The sequence below is a fragment of the Balaenoptera acutorostrata genome, chromosome 5 (assembly GCF_949987535.1).
Source record: "Balaenoptera acutorostrata chromosome 5, mBalAcu1.1, whole genome shotgun sequence".
NCBI lineage: Eukaryota > Metazoa > Chordata > Mammalia > Artiodactyla > Balaenopteridae > Balaenoptera > Balaenoptera acutorostrata.
Genome location: NC_080068.1, coordinates 69,518,969 through 69,542,542, shown reverse-complemented (window position 1 = coordinate 69,542,542; position 23,574 = coordinate 69,518,969). Strand labels below are relative to the sequence as shown.

General features: G+C 35.2%; 2 protein-coding genes across 42 annotated transcripts in view; one reads left to right on the top strand and one right to left on the bottom strand.

The window, feature by feature from the left end:
* The window catches only part of FIP1L1 (factor interacting with PAPOLA and CPSF1), a 65,544-nt gene extending 48,651 nt beyond the window's left edge, over positions 1-16,893 (top strand). For 29 of the 35 annotated variants that reach the window (XM_057546643.1, XM_057546642.1, XM_057546636.1 and 26 more), the window contains 4 exons: positions 759-814; positions 7,839-8,052; positions 15,409-15,546; positions 16,287-16,893. In XM_057546643.1, coding sequence (XP_057402626.1) covers positions 759-814; positions 7,839-8,052; positions 15,409-15,546; positions 16,287-16,434 — 556 coding nt within the window. In that variant the 3' untranslated portion in view covers positions 16,435-16,893. The remainder of the gene's footprint in view (positions 1-758; positions 815-7,838; positions 8,053-15,408; positions 15,547-16,286) is intronic. The other 6 variants (XM_057546648.1, XM_057546647.1, XM_057546650.1 and 3 more) reach the window with 2 other exon arrangements.
* A 175-nt stretch (positions 16,894-17,068) lies between these two features.
* LNX1 (ligand of numb-protein X 1) overlaps positions 17,069-23,574 on the bottom strand; it is a 228,778-nt gene continuing 222,272 nt past the window's right edge. For all 7 annotated transcript variants that reach the window (XM_057546625.1, XM_057546620.1, XM_057546626.1 and 4 more), the window contains 2 exons: positions 18,472-18,630; positions 17,069-18,060 (listed from right to left, as the gene is read on the bottom strand). In XM_057546625.1, coding sequence (XP_057402608.1) covers positions 17,925-18,060; positions 18,472-18,630 — 295 coding nt within the window. In that variant the 3' untranslated portion in view covers positions 17,069-17,924. The remainder of the gene's footprint in view (positions 18,061-18,471; positions 18,631-23,574) is intronic.

The window sequence follows — 23,574 nt, the reverse complement described above, 5'->3', positions numbered from 1 at the left end:
AGGTTCAAAACTATTCATTGAGACTCAGATTCCTCTTTTACCAAATGGGGGGTTGATAGAGTTGTGAAGATTAAAACAGCTAGTGAATATAAAGCATCAGCACCATTCTTTGCAGATAGAAATAACTAATAAATGGTAGCTATTATTATTTCCTCTTAAGTGGCAAATAAACTCTATAAAAAATACTGTATTTTTGAAAAAGTGATTTAAACTATATAAAAAGAAAAATTGTGAGAACTTTACATCAATAACATCAAACCATGCATATGTTTTTCAAACGAAATGATAAAACTCAGTGAAGTGTGACTTGTGAGACCATAGGATTTAATTTTAAGTTCTTGTTAAACATATATTTGTTTTCACGATCAAAATGTTAAAAAGTAGTATTTGTTGATTCTATCAGTAGGGCTGAATTTCTGATTTTTAATCATTAAAGTCAGTTTTTTAAGGCAAAATTTTAACTAAAGTCTGAAATACTTTGTTAACCTCAAAGTTTCTGTTACTGTGAGTCAGGCTGAATTGATTGGATTACTCATGTTAGTACTAACAAGCTATATTTTCTTTACAAGTAGGTGTTAGGTTTTGAGGTTAAATAGCCTGTGTTTTAAAGTATTAAAAAATAAAGTTACAGAATTACAGCTACCATTATATGGTGGTTAAATAAAAGCCATAATTCTGCCTTACGTTTTGCATTTGCACCAAATTATTAAAATTCAGAACTTCCTTGCAACACATAAAAATATATTTTTCTTCGACAGTGGACATTCCTCTGGTTATGATAGTCGTTCTGCACGTGCTTTTCCATATGGCAATGGTAAGTGTTATTTTTTAATTGCCCAGATTCAGTTTGAATCAGTAAAGTACTTAAGTACTTTTAAAACAATAGAAACATACTTCATGGTTTAAAGTACTATCTTACAGAGCAATTAAAAAATATTTACTACAGGAAGAACTAGGTCCTACATATATTCCAGGTTACTTAACAGAATACTTTTCATTTCTTTATCAACTATACTTCTAAAAATTAACAAATGGTGACACAACGGGGATATTTGTCCCTTGCCTTTTCCTGAAAGGATTTAGGATTTGTCACCAAATTGTCGATCTTCATTGTCCATAATCTTTTTTGTTTAACTCACGGCATCTGACTAACCTCTTTCTCATCTTTCCCCCTCACTGGTTTATCTTTTCTTCTAGATCATTTGGCAGGTTCTCTTTCATGTTCACTCTTGACAACTTTATCCCTTCTAAGGCCTTCTGATACCACTTTCTGCTTAGATTTCTTGATCCATTCATTTATTTTAAAAGAGCTGTGCATTGTACTAGGTTTTAAGGATGCAGTAAACTAGACATAGGTTTGCTTGCCTTCAACAAATGATAAGCTAGTGAGGAAACAACCAGGTGACAGAAGAGGGTATCATAGGAGCATGATGGAGGGGTCTCCCACCCCACTGGAGTGGGGTGTAGATGATTTGATTTGGGGTTCAAATCATGTTCAGAAACATGGGGGTGTGAGAGAGTGTGGTAGGCTTTATGAACTGAATGAAGTGTGGTGTGGTCGGAGTGTGGAGAATACGATGCACATCTAGAGATGAGATAAGAAATGGTGTGGGGCGTTACAGCCATGCTGTAGAGTTTAGACCTTAGTCAGAGGGCTGTGAGGAGCCATTTAGTTTTATGCTGATTTGCATAATTGTTAGGTTTACATTTGAAAAGCGTCCATTCTGGCTACTTACTGTGAGGAAATTGGGGATTTGTAGGGTGGGAGAAAGGTGGGAAGGGCAGAGATGCCTGCTTGATTGGGAGAACAAGAAGCTGTTAGAGTAATCCAGGGGAAGAAATTTATAGTCCTGAATTCAGCTGATACCATGGGGGATGGAGAAAATTAGTGGTTCCAAAGGCATTTATGGAGTAGAATCTGTAAGTCTTGGTGAGAGATCAGATCATAGTATCAGTCATATACTTTCAGTTAACCTTCTAGGTGTCTGTGTCAGGGTTTTGTACTGTCCTTCAGACCCACCTTGTTCAAAGCCACATATTCCATTCATTCACATCAAAAGGTGGTCTTTCTGTATTTGTTTCAGTGGTTATATCACATTTTTACCCCTGGGCTCCCAGGAAGTCATACTCTTTGGGTTGGAATCTTGCTTCCCCCTCTCATTATTTATGTGACTTTTATAGATCTTTAACCATTAAATGGAGAGCAAAATTCTTCCTCATAAGATCAGAGAGAATACACTGAAGCACGTTAGTCCTGCCATTTAATAAACACTCAAATATTAGCTGTTAATTTTCTGATTATCCCCATCTCCAACAAGCTCCAAGTTCCTTCCCTTTTCTGCACTTGGAGGTGGTTATTTTTCACATCTGTTAATTGAATATAAAGGACTCAGCACAGTGTCTATAATATGTACATACTCGATAAACATTACTTATAAAATTAATTAAAATTTATTTTTACCTTTTTTATGGCACTTAACATTTTCTGCTTTGTCATTAAATTCCTGTGTATTTGTTTCAGTACAGATGAACTTGAGGAATAGCCCATATCAGAAAGAATAAGACTTTATTCTTGAGATTACCTGTGCAGTTTCCTTGTGGAAGATTTCATTTTAAAAAAACTGGCTAAGCATTTAACTTTTTCTCAAAGTAATATATGCATATTTTTAATAAAAAAGCAAGAGTTTTCTGCTCACTCTTTACCACCCCCTCAGAGATGAGCTTTTTTCCCCCCTTTAATGAGGATGTCTTTAGTACTAACAATGATAAAGCATAGCACAAGAATTAAATAGAGGAAAGTTAGGTTTCTTTATCCCAGTCAAACAAAGCCTTGGAATGAAGATGATAAATACTACTTCCTCTTTATTAGTAATTCTGTTTTACCTTTGCTTATTTTAGAATTTTGTAGTTCATCCTCAAACACTACTAAGTAACTGTAGATGGAAACAGTGATTTTTCTTGATGTGCATATTAAGATTGTGCTTATAAAGTAATACCTAGTTAAAAAGTAATCTTTGCAGGAATATTGAAGAACTGCAGAGACAAACATTTTTAATGGTTTTTAGTTCTTTTGATGGTCTGCATGGCATTTCTACATAGGCTTATCACCCTATTTCTTGATTATATAACTTTAGATACCATCTGTTATCTTCCTAGTGTGATAGATGTGTATTTTACTCACTTACCATCATTACTCCTCTCCTATTCTCCTGAAGTGAAATTATATTACTCTCTTTCTTCCTCTTTTTATTTATATACCTACCCTCTGTTTCATGTACCATCAGTCTCTACTACTGTGTGTCTTTCCAAGCCTTCACCTCTTTTTCCATCTCTGCCTCCCCACTTTGATCAGCTATACTTCTAATATTCTGTCTTGTAACCAAAATTATCTGTGCCCTGACAAATATTTTATTCTAAAAGCTAAACAATAAACCATAGTCGCATTATTATGACTGTGTAAATATTCTGTACTATAGCGATAATTATACTCAAGCCCCTCAAAGAAGAAATTTTCTATGGCAAATACGTTAAAAGTATCATTTTTTTTTAACACTTCATCAACTGTGCAAAGTCATACCACATTTTAATTGGGTTCATATTTGAACCATGAGTTTCTCTACCTCAAGTATACAAAGATATTCTTTAATACATTTTTCAAAAAAAGTTTTCAAATTTCTTTTTCCTGTGTAAGTTCTTAAGCCATCTGGAATTAATTTTTGCCTACGTTATAAAGTAAAGATGTAATTGTCCCAGTGTTACTTGTTTATCCTTCCTGAGGGATCTACAGTGTCATCTCTCCATTCGTGTATCAGGTTTCCCTGCATGCATGGATCTGTTTCTTACCTTTCTAGACTATTCATTTGGTTAATTTAACTGTCCCTGTGCTAATAATGCCATACTACCTTACTTTTGAGTTGTATAGTAAATCTGATATTTGGTCCAGCAAAATCTATCTACCTTATTCTGCTTCAGAAGTATTTTGGGGCCATTGCTCTTACATATCTATTTTAGAATCAACTTTGCAAGTTCCATGAAAAACTCTGTTGATTTTTATTAATAATTAATGCTTACATTATGCGTACAGTATGACAAACACTGTTAATTCATGTAACCCTGACAGTCTTATAAAGCAGGCATACTGTTACGACCCTCATTTTATGGGCTAGGGAATTTAAGAACAGCCAGATTAAGGCCATTTTCCTAATGTCACACAATAAGTGGCAGAGGCAGGATTTGAAACCTTGTAGCCTAGCTCCAGAGTCCTTTCTCTTACTATACCATGTTATTGTTACATTGATGATCTAGAACAGTTTGTAGGAATTCATACCTTACAACATTGAGTTAATGTATGAACAAGTACTCTCCATTTAGGGAGGTGTTCTTTAATGTGTTTCAGCTGAGTGCTATAATTGTCTCCATACACTTCTTGCACATCTTTGGTTAGATTTAGTCACAGGTACCTAATATTTTTTTTTGTTCTTATAAATGGTGTATTTATTTAAGCTCCATGTACTGTTTGTATTTGCTCGTATTTAGAAATATAATTGGTTTTTGTTTTATTTATATATATATATATTGATTAATATATATGTTGATCTTGTAACCTGTTACCTGTTGAACTCTCACTATAATTTGTCTGAATTTTCTTCAGGCAGTATCATCTGTAATTCCTTCCGTTTCAGACTCTTATTCCTCACCTCCCCCTGCCCCCAACCCCCTTTTTTTGGTCTTATTGTTCTGGCTAGGATCTCCGTATAATATTGAAGTACTGAAAGTGGAGTTCTTGTCTGGGGACACCCCCCCCCTTTTTTTTAAAGGAAATGCTTTTATATTTATACTACTAGATTTTTACTCTTAGGTTTTTGATAAAACCCTATGTCAGTATAAGGAAAATCTCTTCTTGTTTTCCAAGGGCTTTTAAACTGTGAACAGATATTGAGCTTTATCAGATGCTTTCTGAGTTGATCATATTGTTTTCCTTCTCTGTTAATGTGGCAGATTTCTAAATTTTTCTAATATTGAGCCACCTTTTGTTTGCTGAGGTAAACCTAACTTGGTCATGATTGATTACCTTTTTATTTTTTAAAAATAAACACTGACTTATTTAGGATTTTGACAACTAAGTTCATATGTAAGATTGTTCTGTGATTCTCCTTTATTTGTACTGTCCTTAACTGGTTTTAGTATTAAGGTTATACAAGCCACATGGGATAAGTTAGGCAATAATCTTTTTTTCCTATTCTCTGGAAGTTTGTATATTATTAGAGTGATCTGTAGTAAAAGTCACCTGTAAAAGCCATCTGGTCTTGTGGGAAGGTTTTAAATTACGGATTTAATGTCTTTAATAATTATGGGACTAGTCAAGATGTCTTTTCATTCTTGCGTTACTTAATGTGTTGGTCTAAAGTATATAATATTCTCTGTGTTGTTTAATCTCTGCAGCGTCTGTAGTTGTAGTCCCTTATTCGTTCTGATAATTTTTATGAGGTCTCTTTTTTTCTTAATCTTGTCAGAAGATTAGCATGTTTTATTGGTCTAGTCTTTAAAAACCAACTTTTAGCTTTGTTTATTGTATGGTAGTTTTTTATTTACTTGATTTCTACTTTTATCTTTATTATCTCCCTTCTGTTAGATTATTCTATTTTTTCCTAGGTTCATAAGTTGAAAGCTTAATTCATTCACTTTCCATCTTTTCTAATGTAGTGTTTTTTAAGATTAATTTCCCTCCAGAACAGTTTTCATCTCTAGACTTTTGATATATTGTGTTTTTATTTATGTTCGGTTTTTAAATTATTTTAAATTTATGACTTTTTTGACCCCTGAGTTATCAGAAGTGTGTTTTAAATTTGATATATATGGAGATTATTTTCCCATAATTTTTAATTTTTACTTCTAATTTAAATTGTATGGTGGTCGGAGAACATGGTGTCTATTATACTTATCCTTTGAAAGTACATAGTATAATTTTATAGATGTTTCATATGGGTGAGAAGAATGAGTATTCTTTACCTGCCCTGGGCAGTATTCTGTGTTATGTCCATTCAGTCAACTTTGTTAGCGGTATTTTGCTCGGTCCTCATGTATCTATAGTGATTTTTTTGTTTGCTTAAAGTGTCAGTAATTGAAAAAGTATGTTAATCTCCCATGATCATGGTGGATTTTTCTATTTCTACCTGCATTATTTCTATTAGTTTTTACTGTATAAAAAGTAAGGCAATGGTGTTAGATATTTGGAAGTTTAATTTGTTCTGTCTTCTTGGTCAGTTGCATCCTCCACCTTCAAGTAGTCATCCTTTCTTCCCCGAGTAATCCTTTTTGTATGAGTCTGCTTTAATACAGCTACTCATATGGAAATTGGGGGATATTAGTATTAGTATTTTATTTTATTACTATTTTATTAGTATTTTATTTTATTTTATTAGTATTTTCCTTTTTTTCCTCCCATTCTTTTACTTTCAACCATTTTGTGTGTTTTTTATGTCTCTTCAGCATTTAGGTAGAATTTTTTTTTTTTAATTTTTATTTATTTATTTATTTTTAATTTATGGCTATGTTGGGTCTTCGTTTCTGTGCGAGGGCTTTCACTAGTTGTGGCAAGTGGGGGCCACTCTTCATCGCTGTGCGCAGGCCTCTCACTATCGCGGCCTCTCTTGTTGCGGAGCACAGGCTCCAGACACGCAGGCTCAGTAATTGTGGCTCACGGGCCCAGCCGCTCCGCGGCATGTGGGATCCTCCCAGACCAGGGCTCGAACCCGTGTTCCCTGCATTAGCAGGCAGATTCTCAACCACTACGCCACCAGGGAAGCCCTAGGTAGAATTTTTAAAAGTACAAATCAATAATCTCTGTCACTTAACTGATTAATTAATTCAATGCCTTTTGTATTATTGTGATTTTTGAGCTATTTACACTTGTCTCCCATACCCGCATTCTTTCTAATTCTGTTTTGAATTGACTGAATTTTTCAGGTGATTTTTTAAAAATTCTATTTTTCCCTACATTGTTTTGAAATAATATACTTATTTCTGTTTTTTAGTGGTTACTCTTGAAATGTAATATGCATATATCTGGTAGAAGTTTTTTTTTGGTGAACTCTGTTGTTTATAACTTTCGCTTATTTTTGTTTATGAATGCCTTTGTTTTAGTCTTATTCTTGAAATATAATTTTGAGTACATATTTCTAGGTTGATTGTTACTTTCTTTCAGCACTTTGAAGGTGTCCTTATGTATTCTGGTTTACATTTTTTTTTTTTTTAAAACCCCACATTTGTTTATTTATTTATTTTTTGGCTGTGTTGGGTCTTCGTTTCTGTGCGAGGGCTTTCTCTAGTTGTGGCAAACGGGGGCCACTCTTCATCGCGGTGCACGGGCCTCTCACTATCGCGGCCTCTCGTTGCGGAGCACAGGCTCCAGACGCGCAGGCTCAGTAGCTGTGGCTCATGGGCCTAGTTGCTCTGCGGCATGTGGGATCTTCCCAGACCAGGGCTCGAACCCGTGTCCCCTGCATTAGCAGGCAGATTCTCAATCACTGCGCCACTACGGAAGCCCCCCTCTGGTTTACATTTTTGATGTATTGGGAAGTTTGTGGTGTATCTAATTCTCGTTTGCTGTTCACGTTGGAAAATGAAGAGTCTTTATATGTTATATCTTTAAGGTTTGTTTCTGGGTATTTACCCAGACTGTGGGTATTCACCATATGTTATTTCTATATTCTATATATAAAATAATTTTCTTTTTAATCTAGTGAAGCATTTTTGTGGGATATTTACTTTTTTTGGTCTTTTTTGTTTTTTAAGTACCATAACTTTTGTTTTTAACTATTATTATTTTTTCTCTGTAGTTGCCTTTCCCCACCTTCCTGGTTCTGCTCCTTCATGGCCTAGTCTTGTGGACACCAGCAAGCAATGGGACTATTACTCAAGAAGAGAGAAAGACCGAGATAGAGATAGAGACAGAGACCGAGAACGAGATCGTGATCGAGACAGAGAAAGAGAACGCACCAGAGAGAGAGAGAGGGAGCGTGATCATAGTCCCACGCCGAGTGTTTTCAACAGGTATGTTCAGCGTGCAGGAATTTGTACACCTGTATTTTATATGCACTTTAGAATTTATATTCAGTGCCAGGATGGAACATCCACTACAATTGGGAAAGGATTGCTTGAAGAGTAGTTAGGATAGCCATTTTAAAAGCATCAAGGCTGTTTATTCATAAGGACTTCCCACTATCTAAAGCAGCAGTCTTCAAATTTGTTTGTTCATTTCTTCCTTAAAACAATTTTGAAAACGTCGTACCTCCTCACATATTTTTATCTTGCCATCAAAAATTTTTCACCTTAAGTATAAATAGTTGGCTATATAGATATAATTTCCAGTCTGTTATAAATCTCACAATTTTAAAATAAAGTTATCATTACTCTATTAAATATATCCAATGGATTAAGAATACTATAGTGATTTGCTAAACATCATTATCCATTTTTAAAAAATGTATAAACAAGCTCTGTAACAGTTGGAAATTCTCTGCTTCTTTTTGTGCTTGAATTCTTACTTCTGAGCCACGACCCCCAAAGAATTTTATTCTAATGCAAAATATTTTTTTTCTTGAAAAAGTTTTTTTAATTGATCCATCCTGTCAATCTTCCCTGCAACATACCTATGTAAGTTAAAATGTATTAAAAAATTAATGACCATAAGATTAAGTATTTAAAAATTTTTTAATTTTATTTATTTTTATATATAAATATAATACAAATTATGAAAATAATTTAACAGAACTACATTCTTTAATGAGGTGAAAGAGCTTCTTCCCATCCCTAAATAATATTTGTATCCATGAATGAATGTTACTACTGTTAGGGGAAAAAAGGCTTTGCCATTAATTATATTTCTTTCTTTCTTTTTTTTTTTTTTTTTTTAATATATTGATGTAAGCATTGAGAAACCTTGTTCACATAAAATATGTAAATAAGAATTGATGGAATTTTGTTGCGGCTCTGTCACTCAGTTATTTGAACACTTTAAGATTTAGTGATATGTCAAAATTACACAGCTAACCTGTCATCAAAAGTTATTTTTAAGAATCTGTTAGCTCATGGCTCAGTTTTCTTAAAAGCAGATAATTGGAAACCAACTGATTGTTACTCGGTGTAATTGCTTTCTATGGCTGCTGCAATAAACGTACCATAAACTGGTTAGCCTAGAACAACAGAAATTTACTCTCACAGGTCTGGAGGCTAGAGGTCTGATATCAAGGTGGCAGCAAGTTTAGTTCCTTTTTGTAGGCTTTGAGAGAATTTGTGCCCCGCCTCTCTTGTAACTTCTGGTGGTTGTTAGCAATCCTTGGTATCCCTTGGTTTGTAGATGATGCTTCACTCCAATCTGTGTCTCTGTCTTCACAGAGCATTCTCCTCTCTGTGTCTGTGTACAAATTTCCCTATTTTTATAAGGATAACAGTCTTTGGATTAGGTTGCAACCAAATCCAGTCTGACCTCATCTTGCCTTGATGATTACATCTGCAAAGACCCTGTTTCCAAAGTCTTTAGTTTTCTCAGTTTCTTGGAAGAACACCAAAAGGGCTTTACCAAGACTTATCAGAAGACTACCAATTATACTTAATACTCTTTATTTTAGAGGTACCCTGTTCAACTTAATGTGCTTAGAAAGGGTTAGGAAAATGGAAATATATCTTTTCCAAAATGTCTTTAAGAAATGAAACACCTTTATGTGTATTTGATATTTATTTTCATGCAAACCTGGAGCTGCAAATTTCCCCCATTCTATTTATGGAAAATAGCTACCAAATAACTTAATTGGTAAAAGACAGCTCCTATTGTCAAGCCAGCCAGCCACATCACACCCAATTTCTATGGGAAAAAAGTCTGACTTCATTTTTCTGTTCAGTTAAATGAGTTAATCCGTATTTCCTATCTAAGTCTAAGATAAAATAGTCACAGAACTCAAAATAAGGTGCTGCCTCCCCAGCACTTTGTTTTGCTTTCCTTCAGAAGGAATTTTTGGTTTTCTTTTTTTTACTAGTTCAGGGAAAATTCTTATGACTCCACCACACTACTCTACACGGTATCTGACGTTAGAACATCCCAGGACACAGGCCAAAATATTTCATTTCTTACTTCATACTTTGTAGCAGACAGATGTATAAGAGAGAAAGGCCTAAAGCCGTATAGAAGGTTTATGGTTCTTTGAATAAAATAGGTCTTACTGACACTAATATTTTAAATTAGATCTTCTTGATGGCATGATGGTTTTTATACCCTGAGCCAATAATGTACTATAGTAAAATTGGTGAAAAGAATGCCTTTCTTTTGTAAAAGGCCAGGAACTTGATGGAGGAGAGGTTAGCCAGAGAAGTGGCATATGTGTTACCTGCAGGTGTATCATTAGGCAGTTCATGTTTAGGAAAGAATAAATATGGAAGTTGGGGATCTAGAAATTGATTCCCTAAAATTTTCTGTGCCATTGGAAAGAATTCATTTATTGCTAGCATAAAAAATAAAGTCAGAATTCTTTTTATGATCCATAAGTCACAAATTCAGTGCACCTTTCTATATTTTAACCCCGGTTCTCTCCCAAGGCAATATACTGCATGCTCTAGCTACACTGAACTAGTTGCTCTTCTGGAAAGCCTCATAGTTTAACACTTCCCTTCTTCATGTTATTCCTATCCTCTCTGCCTCACAAACTTTTACTGATTCTTCAAGGTTCGACTCATATTTGTCTTCTGTGAGCAACTCTGAACCTGAAAGAAAGAATTAATTATTCCTTCACATGCTCCCTAAGCATTTTATGTATTTTCTTTAAAGCATGTCTTTCTCTTTCAGGGTGTTGACTATCATTTTTCATCTCTGTATCCTCAGTACTTTGTACAGTAATGCCTGGAACATAATGAATGTGTCAGTGAATAAAATGACTTACACGTGTCAGGGAGGAGGGTGAATACAATAGAGAAAAAACAATCTTGAAAACTGTCGGTGAAACTGTGTTAGCTAGATAGGTTTTGAAATGGATAAAAATCAACCTTTATATCAAAGCATTAATTTGGGCATCTTTCTAATTAACATATCCATTTAGGTACCTTCACAATGTAGAATGAAATAAGTTAAAGATAACTTTTTTTTGTTATCAGCTATTTTTATGGATAAGATAAATGTAAGGTACACAGTTTTCTGATTTTGCTGGATGAGATGAAGTAATATATCAGTTCAAGATGTGAGCATGTGCTTGATTCAGACAGCATTTGTTTTGTTAGATGTGATCATGTAATCATATACTTCTTAATCCAGAAAGGTCCTTAGGGGTTATCCAATCTAAATTTTGATTTGTCAGATGAGGAAATGGAAACATAGAGAAATTAAAGCAACGGTAGAGCCATACTATCTACTGGAAATATGGTTGAGATATTACTTAAAATCCTTTCTAGTCTTGAAATTAGGTAGTTTGAAAATTCTATTACTTTTCATTTGTTTTTATTACTCTTTCTATACTTGATTTTTTTTTTTTTCTTCTTTCCGGAGTGGTGGGGAACCAGATTCATTCTTTCATTCATGTAACTGACATTTTTTTTAACATCTTTATTGGAGTATAATTGCTTTACAATGGTGTGTTAGTTTCTGCTGTATAACAAAGTGAATCAGCTATACATATATATCTGCATATTCCCTCGCTCTTGCGTCTCCCTCCCACCCTCCCTATCCCACCACTCTAGGTGGACACAAAGCACCGAGCTGATCTCCCTGTGTCATGTGGCTGCTTCCCACTAGGTAGCTATTTTACATTTGGTAGTGTATATATGTCCATGCCACTCTCTCACGTAACTGACATTTTTTGAGTCCCTGTTATGTACCAGGCACAGAGTTGTGTGCTGAGGATACAGAATTACTCATACACTGTCGTTATAGATTTAACCATATAATATTGTCACGATAGCTAGGACTGGTTAGAAATTTAAAACTTTATGTAAAAAAAAAGTGCAAGAAGAAACTCCATAGGATTTATTAATCTCTTTCCTTCCTGTAGCTCCTAATAATATGACTTATACATTGTAGGCACCTGGTAACATTTTATTGACTAAATAAGTAAAGGTATGGTACATACATACATGTTTGTGTGTATGTGTGTGTATGTTGAAGTATATGTTTTGAGTTTGTGTGGTGGGACATGTGCTGTTAATAACTTCAGTCACATAAGTGCATGAATTCTGTTAAGTTCAAGGGCATTACTTTCTGGGAAGTTGAATTGTTTCTAATGTAGTTAAAATTAATATATTTGAGATAGTACTGTTATCTCTAGAATGTACATGTTCACACGGTAAGGAGCTTAATGCAAAACTTCATAGGAAAGAAGTCTGAAATGAATTGCTCTGCTAGAGCTCGTAACTTTTCTTTGCATAAATAATAGTGTTTATAAAATTCTTTGTCCATTTCAAACACACTCATGCACAAATGCTACTTAATTTTTATTGAAGCTAAAAGTGTTAATGGTTAAACCATATTTGATTTTCATGTTGCTAGCTGTAGGGCATCAGGAGTAATGTTTACTTAAATCTGACTAAAAGTTCAAGGCCAGAGAGGGAAAAAAAAGGTGGAAGAATTTTGTGTTGTTCTGAATTATCCCAGGAATAAAGTGTTCTCTGGAAAATCCAAATGAAGTATAAGTAAAGGCCATTTGTTTCTCAAGACTGAGATTTCAGCAATATGGCATGTAGTATGTGTTGTGTTACAAATTACAGTCATTGTTTTGAAAATTACAGACCAGTTTCAACATCTGTTTTTTAGGCCGCTTAACTGTGGGCCAGAGAGAAGGCTGGTCATTCTAGGGTGTTTGAAATGAGCTCTAATGATTTCCAGGCTCAGAGAAACCTTTGTGCTGCAGCTGCTTATCAGAGAAGGGGTCTTTATATTTTGTGTACGAGACCAAATCTTCCACCATCTGTGGGAAGGGTCCCATCAGATGGCTGCCTTCAGAATCTTAAAGGCCTCAAAGCTAACAAAAATTGGTGTTAGGGTGAGAGGGAAAAAAGAGGGTTACAAAGGACAAATTATGAGATAATTGACCTTAGTTATTTTTAAGTAAATCCAGTTGGAATCATTACAAAGAACCTCATTTTTAAAGAGGATAATATTAATGCTAATATTTGTTTGTTATGGTAGGTGTGAGTTTATTCTCCTTTAGAAACTTTATTAGAAACAGTCACCTTTACAAAAAGCATTCTGCTTCTGAAAATTTTAACATTAAATTTAACGAAGATGGTGAGCCTGCCTGTTAGCGGCCATTTGAGGGCCTGCTCTTGTTCCAAACACTGTTATTTATTGCCAGTTCTGCAACAGCCCTGAAAAAGACTGTTGCCAGTTTCACAGATGAGAAAACTGAGTGTTCACAGAGGTTAAGTAACTTACCCTGGGTCATACACTTAGTAAATAACAGAGTCAGGACATGTTCCTGGGCCTGCTCTGCACGGACTCTTCCTGCTACTCCACACTGCCTGTCATGGTGCATTGCCTTTCTGATGACACGCTTCCACCTTCCCAGTGCCAAGTACACATTTATGATTAGAAAAAAAAATCGTGTTTGTGTATGTATATATGTGTCCATATGTGTGTGTGTGTGTGTGTGTGTGTGTGTATATATATAATCCATATATATATGCATATATGAATACTTTTTAAAATAACATTAAAAATTATCACAGGCAATAATAACTTGGTCAGCAATATGACTTGGCTTTAGGTGTCACACTCCTGAATTACCACTTTTGCTAAGAGACCACAGTTAGGCTGATTTGTTTTTATATGGCTTATACTTTCACCTGATTCTGTCTCCTGTTATTCTCTCTCAGATTCCTTAACATCTTGACGCTATGTACAAATTCTAATTTAATAATTTGTATTAAACATATATTTCTAGAAATCAAAGCTCTTTAGCACACAGTGTTCTAAAAGATATTTTTATTCATTCTAAGAGAGTTTACTGACATTAGGATGTAGAAAATGTTGACTTCTGTGCTGAACAAAAAGAAAAACTAGACTTGAAGGATTAAGAGAAAAATAGAAGTATGTCTGCATTTTCACGAAAGGACACGACAAGAGAGACAGGTCTAAGAAGGTAAAGATGACTACCATCAGTCCCAGTTTCCCTAGGTCCATTCTCTCCAGAATCAGAAAATGGAGGCAGAGCTTAATATGGATTTGAAGTTGTTCCCATGGTCCCCTCCCTCCAGCTTCCTCCTCCCCCCTCCACCCCCTGCCCCGCCTTCCTCATCACACAGACAGTGTTAAGTTATTGGGATGTCAGAATTCAAGTATGTCCACAGACAATTTTCTGCCTGCATTTTGTGTGGATATTGTGGAAGTTGTTTTTTTTTTCCAGTCTTTTTCATAATACTTTATTATCAGTGCCACTTTTCTAACAGGATTTGCTCACTTCGTGTTTCTTTGTCACATTTTGGTAATTCTCACAATATTTCAAACCCTCCACCAGCAAAACGTTATGACTTGCTGAAGACTCAGGTGATGGTTAGCATGTTTTAGCAATAAAGTATTCTTAATTAAGGCATGTACATTGATTTTTTAGACATAATGTTATTGCACACTTAACAGACTACAGTATAGTGTAAACAACTTTTATATGCATTGCGAAATCGAAAATTCGTGGACTTGCTTTATTGTGATATTTACTTTATTGTATTGGTCTGAAACTGAACGTACGGTTCATATCATTGAGGTGTGCCTGTATTCATAAATTTGCACATCTACTAAGAATGCCAACATGACAGTTTACAATTGCCTTTCTAATTTTCACTGGAAAATGGAAGTTGCTTTGATGTCACTCTGTTCTTAATGTTTATACCACTTCATTAGATGAATATATACTTTATGTGATTCAAAAACTTAAGAACCTTTATCTACTTTCCACTATGTCGTCATAAACCAAATATTTTTAATATATTTTTAGAATCTTAACTGTGTGCCTAAGATTTTATAAATATCATAAGAATTTTGGTTGGAAATCTGAGATATACGAACATGCTTTTATCTAAAAAGTAAAACAAAGCTGCTGATTAAAATTTAAATCAGTTACAGCTCCCAATTTTTGAAGAAAAACAGCATTTATATAAAATTTCTACCCTATAACTGTGAAAGCACAGAACAGACTTGGCCCTTTAACATAATGTGTAATTATTATATATTTTGTATTCTTGTATTAGATCTAGTACTAATTTGGGAACAGCATTGTTTTCCTCTCAGTTCAACAAATATATACTTTGCACCTATTCTGTGTAAGATGCTAACATTGGGGCTTCTGGTTTGGACTCAGGTCACATCTTTTGTAGCTTGAAGTCATTCAGAATCAACAATCCAGTTGTCAAAAAAACTTGTTTCTATTCTGATTTCAGTGATGAAGAACGATACAGATACAGGGAGTATGCAGAAAGAGGCTATGAGCGCCACAGAGCAAGTCGGGAGAAAGAAGAACGACACAGAGAAAGACGACACAGAGAGAAAGAGGAAACCAGACACAAGTCCTCTCGAAGGTTTGCTCTTTACTAGTGAATCATTTTGAAGCCAAGAGAAATTGATTTGACTTCAGGAAGTAACCACTAGAGCATATATGTGTTCCTAATTGGAAGACTATAGTTGGTTCCTTACAGGTTTCAACAAAGATATTGAAATCTAACCAGATTATAATTCCCATAAGTCAAAATTAGCATGGAATAAAAAATATGAGAATTAGACTTACTACATTATCTTGGGTGGGGGAGAGGAATTTGTCATTTGAATCAGTTTTTAGTAGTAAATGTTATTAAACAAACTGATGTTCAGTTTAATCAAAGAAAATTCAGGGCCTTGTAGTCCCCCCCCCCACCCCCAAAAAAATCAGCATTAAATTTTAATGCCTATTGTTTGCCTAAAATCAACTCTAGGAAGTATTTCCTTTTCTGATCTAGTGCTTCAGTTTCTAATTTGTAGTTAGTCTTTTAGAATAAAGTATATGGGCCCTGGCAGCCCTCTTGGCATAGTGGGCAGTGTGTCAGTCTCATAATCTAACGTATATGGTTCTTAGGGTTCTAGGAGAATATCAGTGAAGGTGAGCATTAAATGTAAATATAATCTCAGCATAAAAGTCACATAAAAAATGATTACTCCCCAAAATGTGTTTGAGAAAAAGAAAGTATTAGATTATTTAAAACCCACTGTTATACCGAGAATTTACCTAAAGTAGGTTGATCTGTCACTACTTAAACATTTTTAAGAATACACCTTTTTTCTTTAGTAATAGTAGACGTCGCCATGAAAGTGAAGAAGGAGACAGTCATAGGAGACACAAGCACAAAAAATCTAAAAGAAGCAAAGAAGGAAAAGAAGCTGGCAGCGAGCCTGCCCCTGAACAGGAGAGCACCGAAGCTGCACCTGCAGAATAGGCATGGTCATGGCCTTTTGTGTACAGTAGTGCCAGAAATAGATGCTATAAATCTTCTTATTTTTCTGGATAATGTTTAAGAAAGTTGCCTTTAATCTTGTTCTGTTTGTTAGTATGAAAATTTAAACTTTTTTCTTCTAAAATAAAAGAGTGAATTTTTCATGTTAAGTTAAAAATCTTTGTCTTGTAATATTTAAAAAATAAAAAGACAGTAATGACTTTGTATCGAAGAAAGTAATGTGAATGAGTCACTCAGCAGGGAATTTAAAGAGCTATGTTTAGCTGTGTACATAATATCTGATTGATAAAAAGGTCAAGGTTCCCTCTTGGCCAGTTTCCTTGAGTTAGTTAGTTAGTTAATCAAATACCAGTCTGTCTCTTAAGAAGTTGCACTGCAAAATGCATCAAAATGCACCTCTGAGTCGTCTTGAGATTAAAACTAGTCTTTCTTTTATCATCACTGCTGTGGCACTGTTGCTTTGCATCTTAAAGAACTCCTCATACAGTTTTGATACTGCAACTTTTTGATAGCAGGTTTTCAGTGTTCTAAAATTTGGGTTCATGGTGAAACTAAAGGGGAACTTTTCTATCCAAAGTAATAAAATCTAACGGCATTTGGGTGGCCTGTGAAATAACTTGCCCTAAATGTAGTTTCTGACAGGCACATGGACAAATACTCGTCACTGTGACACAAATTTGAATTGCCTCAACGCCATCTTTTATGAGCTAGGTCAAGCTGGTTTGGCCTTTCTTGATGCTTCTTCCAAGGCTCATTGGTTGAGCAGCACGTAGAGTTTGTATACAGTTACTAGCTATACTGTGAATAAAAATAAATAAGAGCCTTAGATTAGTCATTTCCCATTACATTTAAGAAAGTACAAGTTTATATAATTCTGTGAACATTTTTAGGGATAGCCCTTAGAAGGTATTTGTCAGTGATGGTAGCAACATGGTTTTGAAAGAATGAATTACTAGGAACTTTTAAATAGTGATAATAGAAATGAACTTAGTATCACGTACTAAAAGACAGCTATATAATTTTTGAAAAATATTTATTTCTCATTTGATAAACATTTTTCAGCAATGCACTTTTAAAATCCTCTGTCTGGAAATTGTTTTTAAAATGCCCATAATGTACCCTTTGCAGACCTCAGCATATACCAGATTTTAATTTAACTGTATGATTTGAATTCAGTGGGGGCATACAAACCATGTCAGCTGTTTAAGAGCTTTTTATTGAATAGAAAAATATAAACTTAAAGTTCAGAGTAATGAGAAATGCTCCACACTGAATAAAAACTATTAGTAATGTTTATATTTTGAGAATTATATTTTCTGAGGTGTAATTGGCTTTTCATTAGATCCTTTTTCTGACATTAAAGTTTATATTTTTACATTGTAGCCTTCAAATGCAAAAATTGACAACATAAATAGATTGTTTCAACTTAGCTTATTTGTGATTTCCTGTTTTTCTATGACCCATCACTGATTCTATAAAAAAGTGCCAGGCCAAGAAGCAATGGTGAGAGTAATTTTTCCTTTAAGTTCTTTTAGCATCCTTGCCAAGCAAGCATGTATCATTCCTGATGTACTTCTGCCATTGACAGCAAGAAGAATATCACCACATCTAAAAAAAAAAAAAAATAAGGCACATGATTAACATTTTGAGCCACGGCTGAAGTTAATGCAAGTTTTTGTGGTGGTCCTAGTTTTTGCTTCATCTGTCAGTTTTAGTCATATTATCAATACTTCTAATTAAGGTTCTCCCTACACCCCTCACTTAAATTCTTCAAATTCTATCATTCAGCTTGTTTTAGAAAGAATGCTAAAAGTATAGGAAGTTGCTGTATGGGACCAAGAGTTAACAAATCATTTTGGATTTCTTAGAAATGGAATGCTGCATAAGTGTTTTAAATTTCTTACCAATAAAAAAAGATACAATAAATAGGTGCCTTATTTCAAATGGGGCCAGGCTTTTCGCACGTATAAAACACAATCTTTGAATATAAGTTTTTTGTTAAGTAGTCATTATTATTACCTGATTCTTCCATCGTTGTATGCTGGTGTTCCTTCAACAATGGATTTGATAAAAAAAGGTTTGTTCCCATTGTATTCTTCATAACCTCCTACAATGCAGAAGCCCAGACTTCCAGCTGTGTTTCTCCGCAGTATAACATCTTTACAGTTGTACAGGTACCTGAAATAGAACGAAATCAATGTAAATGCACAGTTAATTTGAACTCATAGTAATTACTGTGATTCATCTCCCATTCCCTTTATTGGCGTTATTTTTTTTAGGCTTAATAGCATTGGATGGGTCTCACTCAAAATTGTGTCATAGCCCAGTGACCTTTGTGCTTTTAGCTGGCTTTTTCTAACTGAACTTCTCTTTTCCAGAGCTAACCACCCTTTTAAAAGTGACACCATCTATTATGTTCTGTTTATATGTCTACTGGGAAAGAATCATTTCTGGCTTAAAGAAGATTTAATTTCTCAACTTATATTAAAAAGTTAGTTATGCCTAAATCTTTACTGATGAACCACATTCAAGCATACTTACAGATACCGTATTTTAATTTCCTTATGGATGTAAATAATTTTTAATGAAGGAAAAATTCTTTGAATAAATGGTTAATATCTCAGTGAAAAAAATTTAAATGTAACCCTAATTAATTCATTGGCTGAAGTTCTGACTTGAAAGATACCAGTTTATACATAGTTCTACATGTTTGATAGGTTGCATGCAGGCAGCGTAATATAGTGAATGGAGATTGAGGTGCATTTAAAGATTGTAAGAATGATTCATACTGAAGGAGAAAAAACTGGCGGTAAACTGAATAGCAAGTTATAACAGGAATGGGAGAAAGACCACAGGTCTTTTGTCAATGGGTAGAACCCTCAGCTAAAATAGAAAATTAGATTGAGGAAGCTGTTCCTTTTATTATTCGGTGGCAGTTGGATCAGTGTTAACATAGGTGCAGGCTAAGTACAAAACTGTGTTACAGTTATGACAGAGGTATGTCAGCAGCTGGATTTGACTCCAAAATCCCCCAGTCCAGGAACTGGTTTGAAAGAGAATTAGCATTTTCATGTTGGTAAAAGTCAAGATTTGGTGATTTTGTTTATAAACTGTACCTTGAAATACTAATTTTTTTGAAAAACCAATAAAAAGTCTCTTGAGAAATGTTCTGGTGATGAAGTTGGTCATTACATTTGTTACTGACCTTGCTAATCAATGTAACATGAATTTTTCATGGCATTTCGACTCCCATTTGAAGTAAAACAAGCTTTGGGTTTGTCTGGTGGGTAACTTTAAAATGTAGTGCTAAAATTCAACTCAATTTTGTTTTGTATCTGTTGTCATACATATATATCATTTACAATAATTTCTTTTGCTGAAATTGCTGAAAAATATGAATTTCATTAAATGAAAACCATATTTTTATTATAAAATATTCATTTGCTGTATTTCACAGTAATACTTGATGTTAGTAAATTCATCCTGTAGGAGTTGTGGTGTGTTTGACGCCACATTTACACAGTGGCTCACTGACTGCTCATGTTCAAAGCAGGTAATTGTTCCCCAGACACTAGAGCATTATGTTCCCACCTATGCCCAATGTTTGGAGGAGAGCTGGTGGGTGCTTCTTACCCAAGGTTATGATTAAATATGTCTTAACGTTCTTTAAAACATATAAATGGGTACATGGAGCAATACTCGAAACTAAGTATTTCTCACCCTTTTGGCCATTGGGTTTTTCATTAATTATCACTTTGGACCTTGACTCTTAGTATTTTATTCCATGTGGACAAACTATAAAAATAATCATCTAAAATGTTTATGTTACCAATACAAAAATTTCAACATAACATTAATGAGTCATTCTCATTTTCTTACAAGCATATGGTGACATTTTCCAGAGGACATGTGATAGGTGATCTGGCAGGACACTGAATGCAGAAGTAGATATGAGAGTCCAGAGTTATCTTCTATTAAGCCAAACATTAAAGAGGTTTGCAAAAAACATACACTGCCACTCTTGTAATTTTTAAAAATACTGCTTCTTATAAAAGATGTTATTTATGTTAATATATAATGGATTATTTTAAATGATTTAATAAAATTCTTCAGATAATTTATCATAAGGTAAAATATTAGTAGGTATAACCTATATAAGCAAAAGCTCTTGGGGATCATCAATACTCTAAATAAGTGTAGGGGTCTTGAAACAAAAACTTTGGCAATTGCTGCTGTAGACATGTTTATCAAACTTGATGTTCCACTGGTATCTCAACCTCAACATGTCCAAAACAACTAATATCTCCTCATTCTTACTTACTGTGTAAAATAATTACATTAATGGCCCCAAGTCATCACCCTTCCCTGGTATCATCCGTGCCACTTATTGTATAATTTTGTGGTGCCCTCCTCCAATTCTGGATTCAGCCGTAAGATCATCAGTGGGATGTTGGCCAGAGCCAGCCAAATCTAGACCCAGGAGCATGGCCAGCCAAGATTAGCAGAGCCACCTAAACGACCCAGAAAGGGCTGCAAATGCATGAGGGAGCCAGCCAAGATCAATCACGCCTGGCCTGGATCAGCTGAAGCTGATCTGTGTCTGACGTTCCCTGTGGAACGGGCATTCTGCACATCAGAGGGGCCGCTCACTGTGGGCCCAGGGCTCTGCAGGCTTGGCCTGCACGCTCCAGATGTGGGCAGCCTCACTTCCATCTTCCCTCTTTGACTTTCACTTTCTGCTACTGAGGTTTTGTGGCTAGTTTGTTACGTAGCATGACTGTGAAAAGTAACTGATATTCTTAACTCTCCTAGTTTGGTTATATCCTCCAGCTAGATGAAACATACCACCATTCATTCCAATGTATTTTCTAGGTTCCCAAAGCACCCTGTGCCTACATAATATTTTAATTATAACTTCTCTAATTCATAATTTTTAATAATTTACTATGACATGTTGTTGCTTACTATATTATGAAGTCCATGAGGGCTATTCCTAGAACTTACTCTATTGATTATTTCATTCAACAAATGCCTGCTAAGCAGAGCCATTTAAAGACCTACAGAGACACTAGGGATTCCTGTGGAGGCTCCACCCACTATTACAACAACACATTAAAGTGCATTCATATCCCACCATAAATATAGGTGAGTTTGGGGCAATTATAAAAGACTAATTTTGCTCCTTAAATGACTTAGCCAGGAGCTACTCATTTGCTTCCTGATTGACTGTGACTTATTAGCAAACATCAGACAGGGAAGGTAATGGTGGGAGGTGGGGAGGAGAATGGCAAGAAATTTGAGGCCTAAGAGGCTAAGCAATGAAGAAAAATACATACTGTGCTGCTGGGTGCATGAAACATCCACTGAATGACAGAAATCTGAGGCATTTACACTCCTGCAGAACTTGTTTATGGTAGAGAGAGAAAGGGTAAGACTCAAATTATAAAAGTTAAATATAGGCTTCACATCCTCCTAAAGGATGCTCACCAAACATTGCATAGTGGTTAAGATCCCAACCAGGCAGCCTGGTTCAAATCCCAGTTCTGCAATATTAACTAGCATGTTACCTTGGGCAAGTTACTTAACCACTCTATGCTTCAGTCTCCTATCTTTAAAGTGGGGATAATATTAGTACCTAGATCATAGGACTGAGGTGAGTTTTAAATGAGTGAAAAATGCAAAGAACATGTAAAGCTCTTAGCAGAGTGCCTGGCACACAGAAAAGGTTATATCAGTATGAGCTACTGTTGCAGTTGTTATTTCTATCCCGGGTTTGGATGTACTTGACAGTGTCCCTGTCCTATAGTTAAAATGTAAAAGTTTTTGACTTAAAAAAAAAAACAACCCATGATATTTGCCTCCCTGCTCTTCAATACAGACCAATCCTCATCAAAATGCTTTATGAAGTTAAGGAAAGTGAAAGGTTAAATTCTTAGGCAAGAGAAGAAATGAGTTAATGTGTATTACTATCATACTAGTCCGGATGAGAGCATGTTTTCAAAGACTTCCAGATGTGGAGTGTGGGCCCTGAGAGCCAACAGTGAATAAAGCAGAAGGTCTTCAGTGTTTTCTGAATCCCCTCCAATTGAATGGCATCTGATAATTTGTATAGCTAGAGCCCATGTCTGGAGCTACTGCCCAGGGGTGCACAAAAGGCACCCCTGATAAGGGTGACACATATTTGCATTGTCCTTAATAACCTACTTTTACTCTCTGCTACTGTTTATTATATCTGACACCCATTGGTTCAGCATACTAATGGTACCCTCTTCATATACATTCATTCTATGTGTTGGACTGCACTTGAGGACATGATCACAATGTCCTAGAAAAGAGATTGTTTGTTTCTAGACCTGCTGACATATCACTTTTCTTCACTGGTAGGGAATCTTCGGTAAGTGGCTGGATCATACTTTAGGGCAAATAGTTTTCCCTCAAAATCTGTTAAGCAAAAGGGGAAAAGGTTTGACTGGGTAAATGTATAACTTGGAGGGAAATGTCTTCTTTGTGAATTAAAAAAAAAAACTATTTGCAGCCTAAATCTCTAGTGGTTGCAGCAGGCAAGTAACTTTTGCTAAGGCCTGAAACTCTTAGGACATCACTAATGCCAAATGACTAGAGACATTTATGCCCATGGTATTTCATCAGTGAGGGAGAACCTGGCACCTTTGGGGCTCTATGCAGTCAAGATCAGAAATGCCAACCTGCAAGATAGCCCTGGTTCCTTCCTTTTATTATAAACCTCCAGCAAACAGCCACTCCAGGAAAAATTTAGCTCAAAGGTTAAAAAATGAACCAGAGACACATTATAAAAGAAAAGGCGGAGAGACAGTAAAAACAGTAACAGACAAAAACCACTCACCAGAAGAATGCTGCCACAGAAATGAAGTGCTGCTAGAGAAAAGGAAATTTATAACCAACCCTGTTACTGTGAATTTAAAATACTTCTGAAACAATGGCTCTGTAAAAGAGATCAAGGAAGAGATATAAGATTTCAAGGGGAGATATAAGACAAGAGGAGAAGAAATGGGCTGAGAAGAAAGACGTGGAGGGAAAAATAAGAACACAGAAATGAAAGTGACTACAAAGGCAAAGATGTACTACTGAAAACACAGTGAGGGT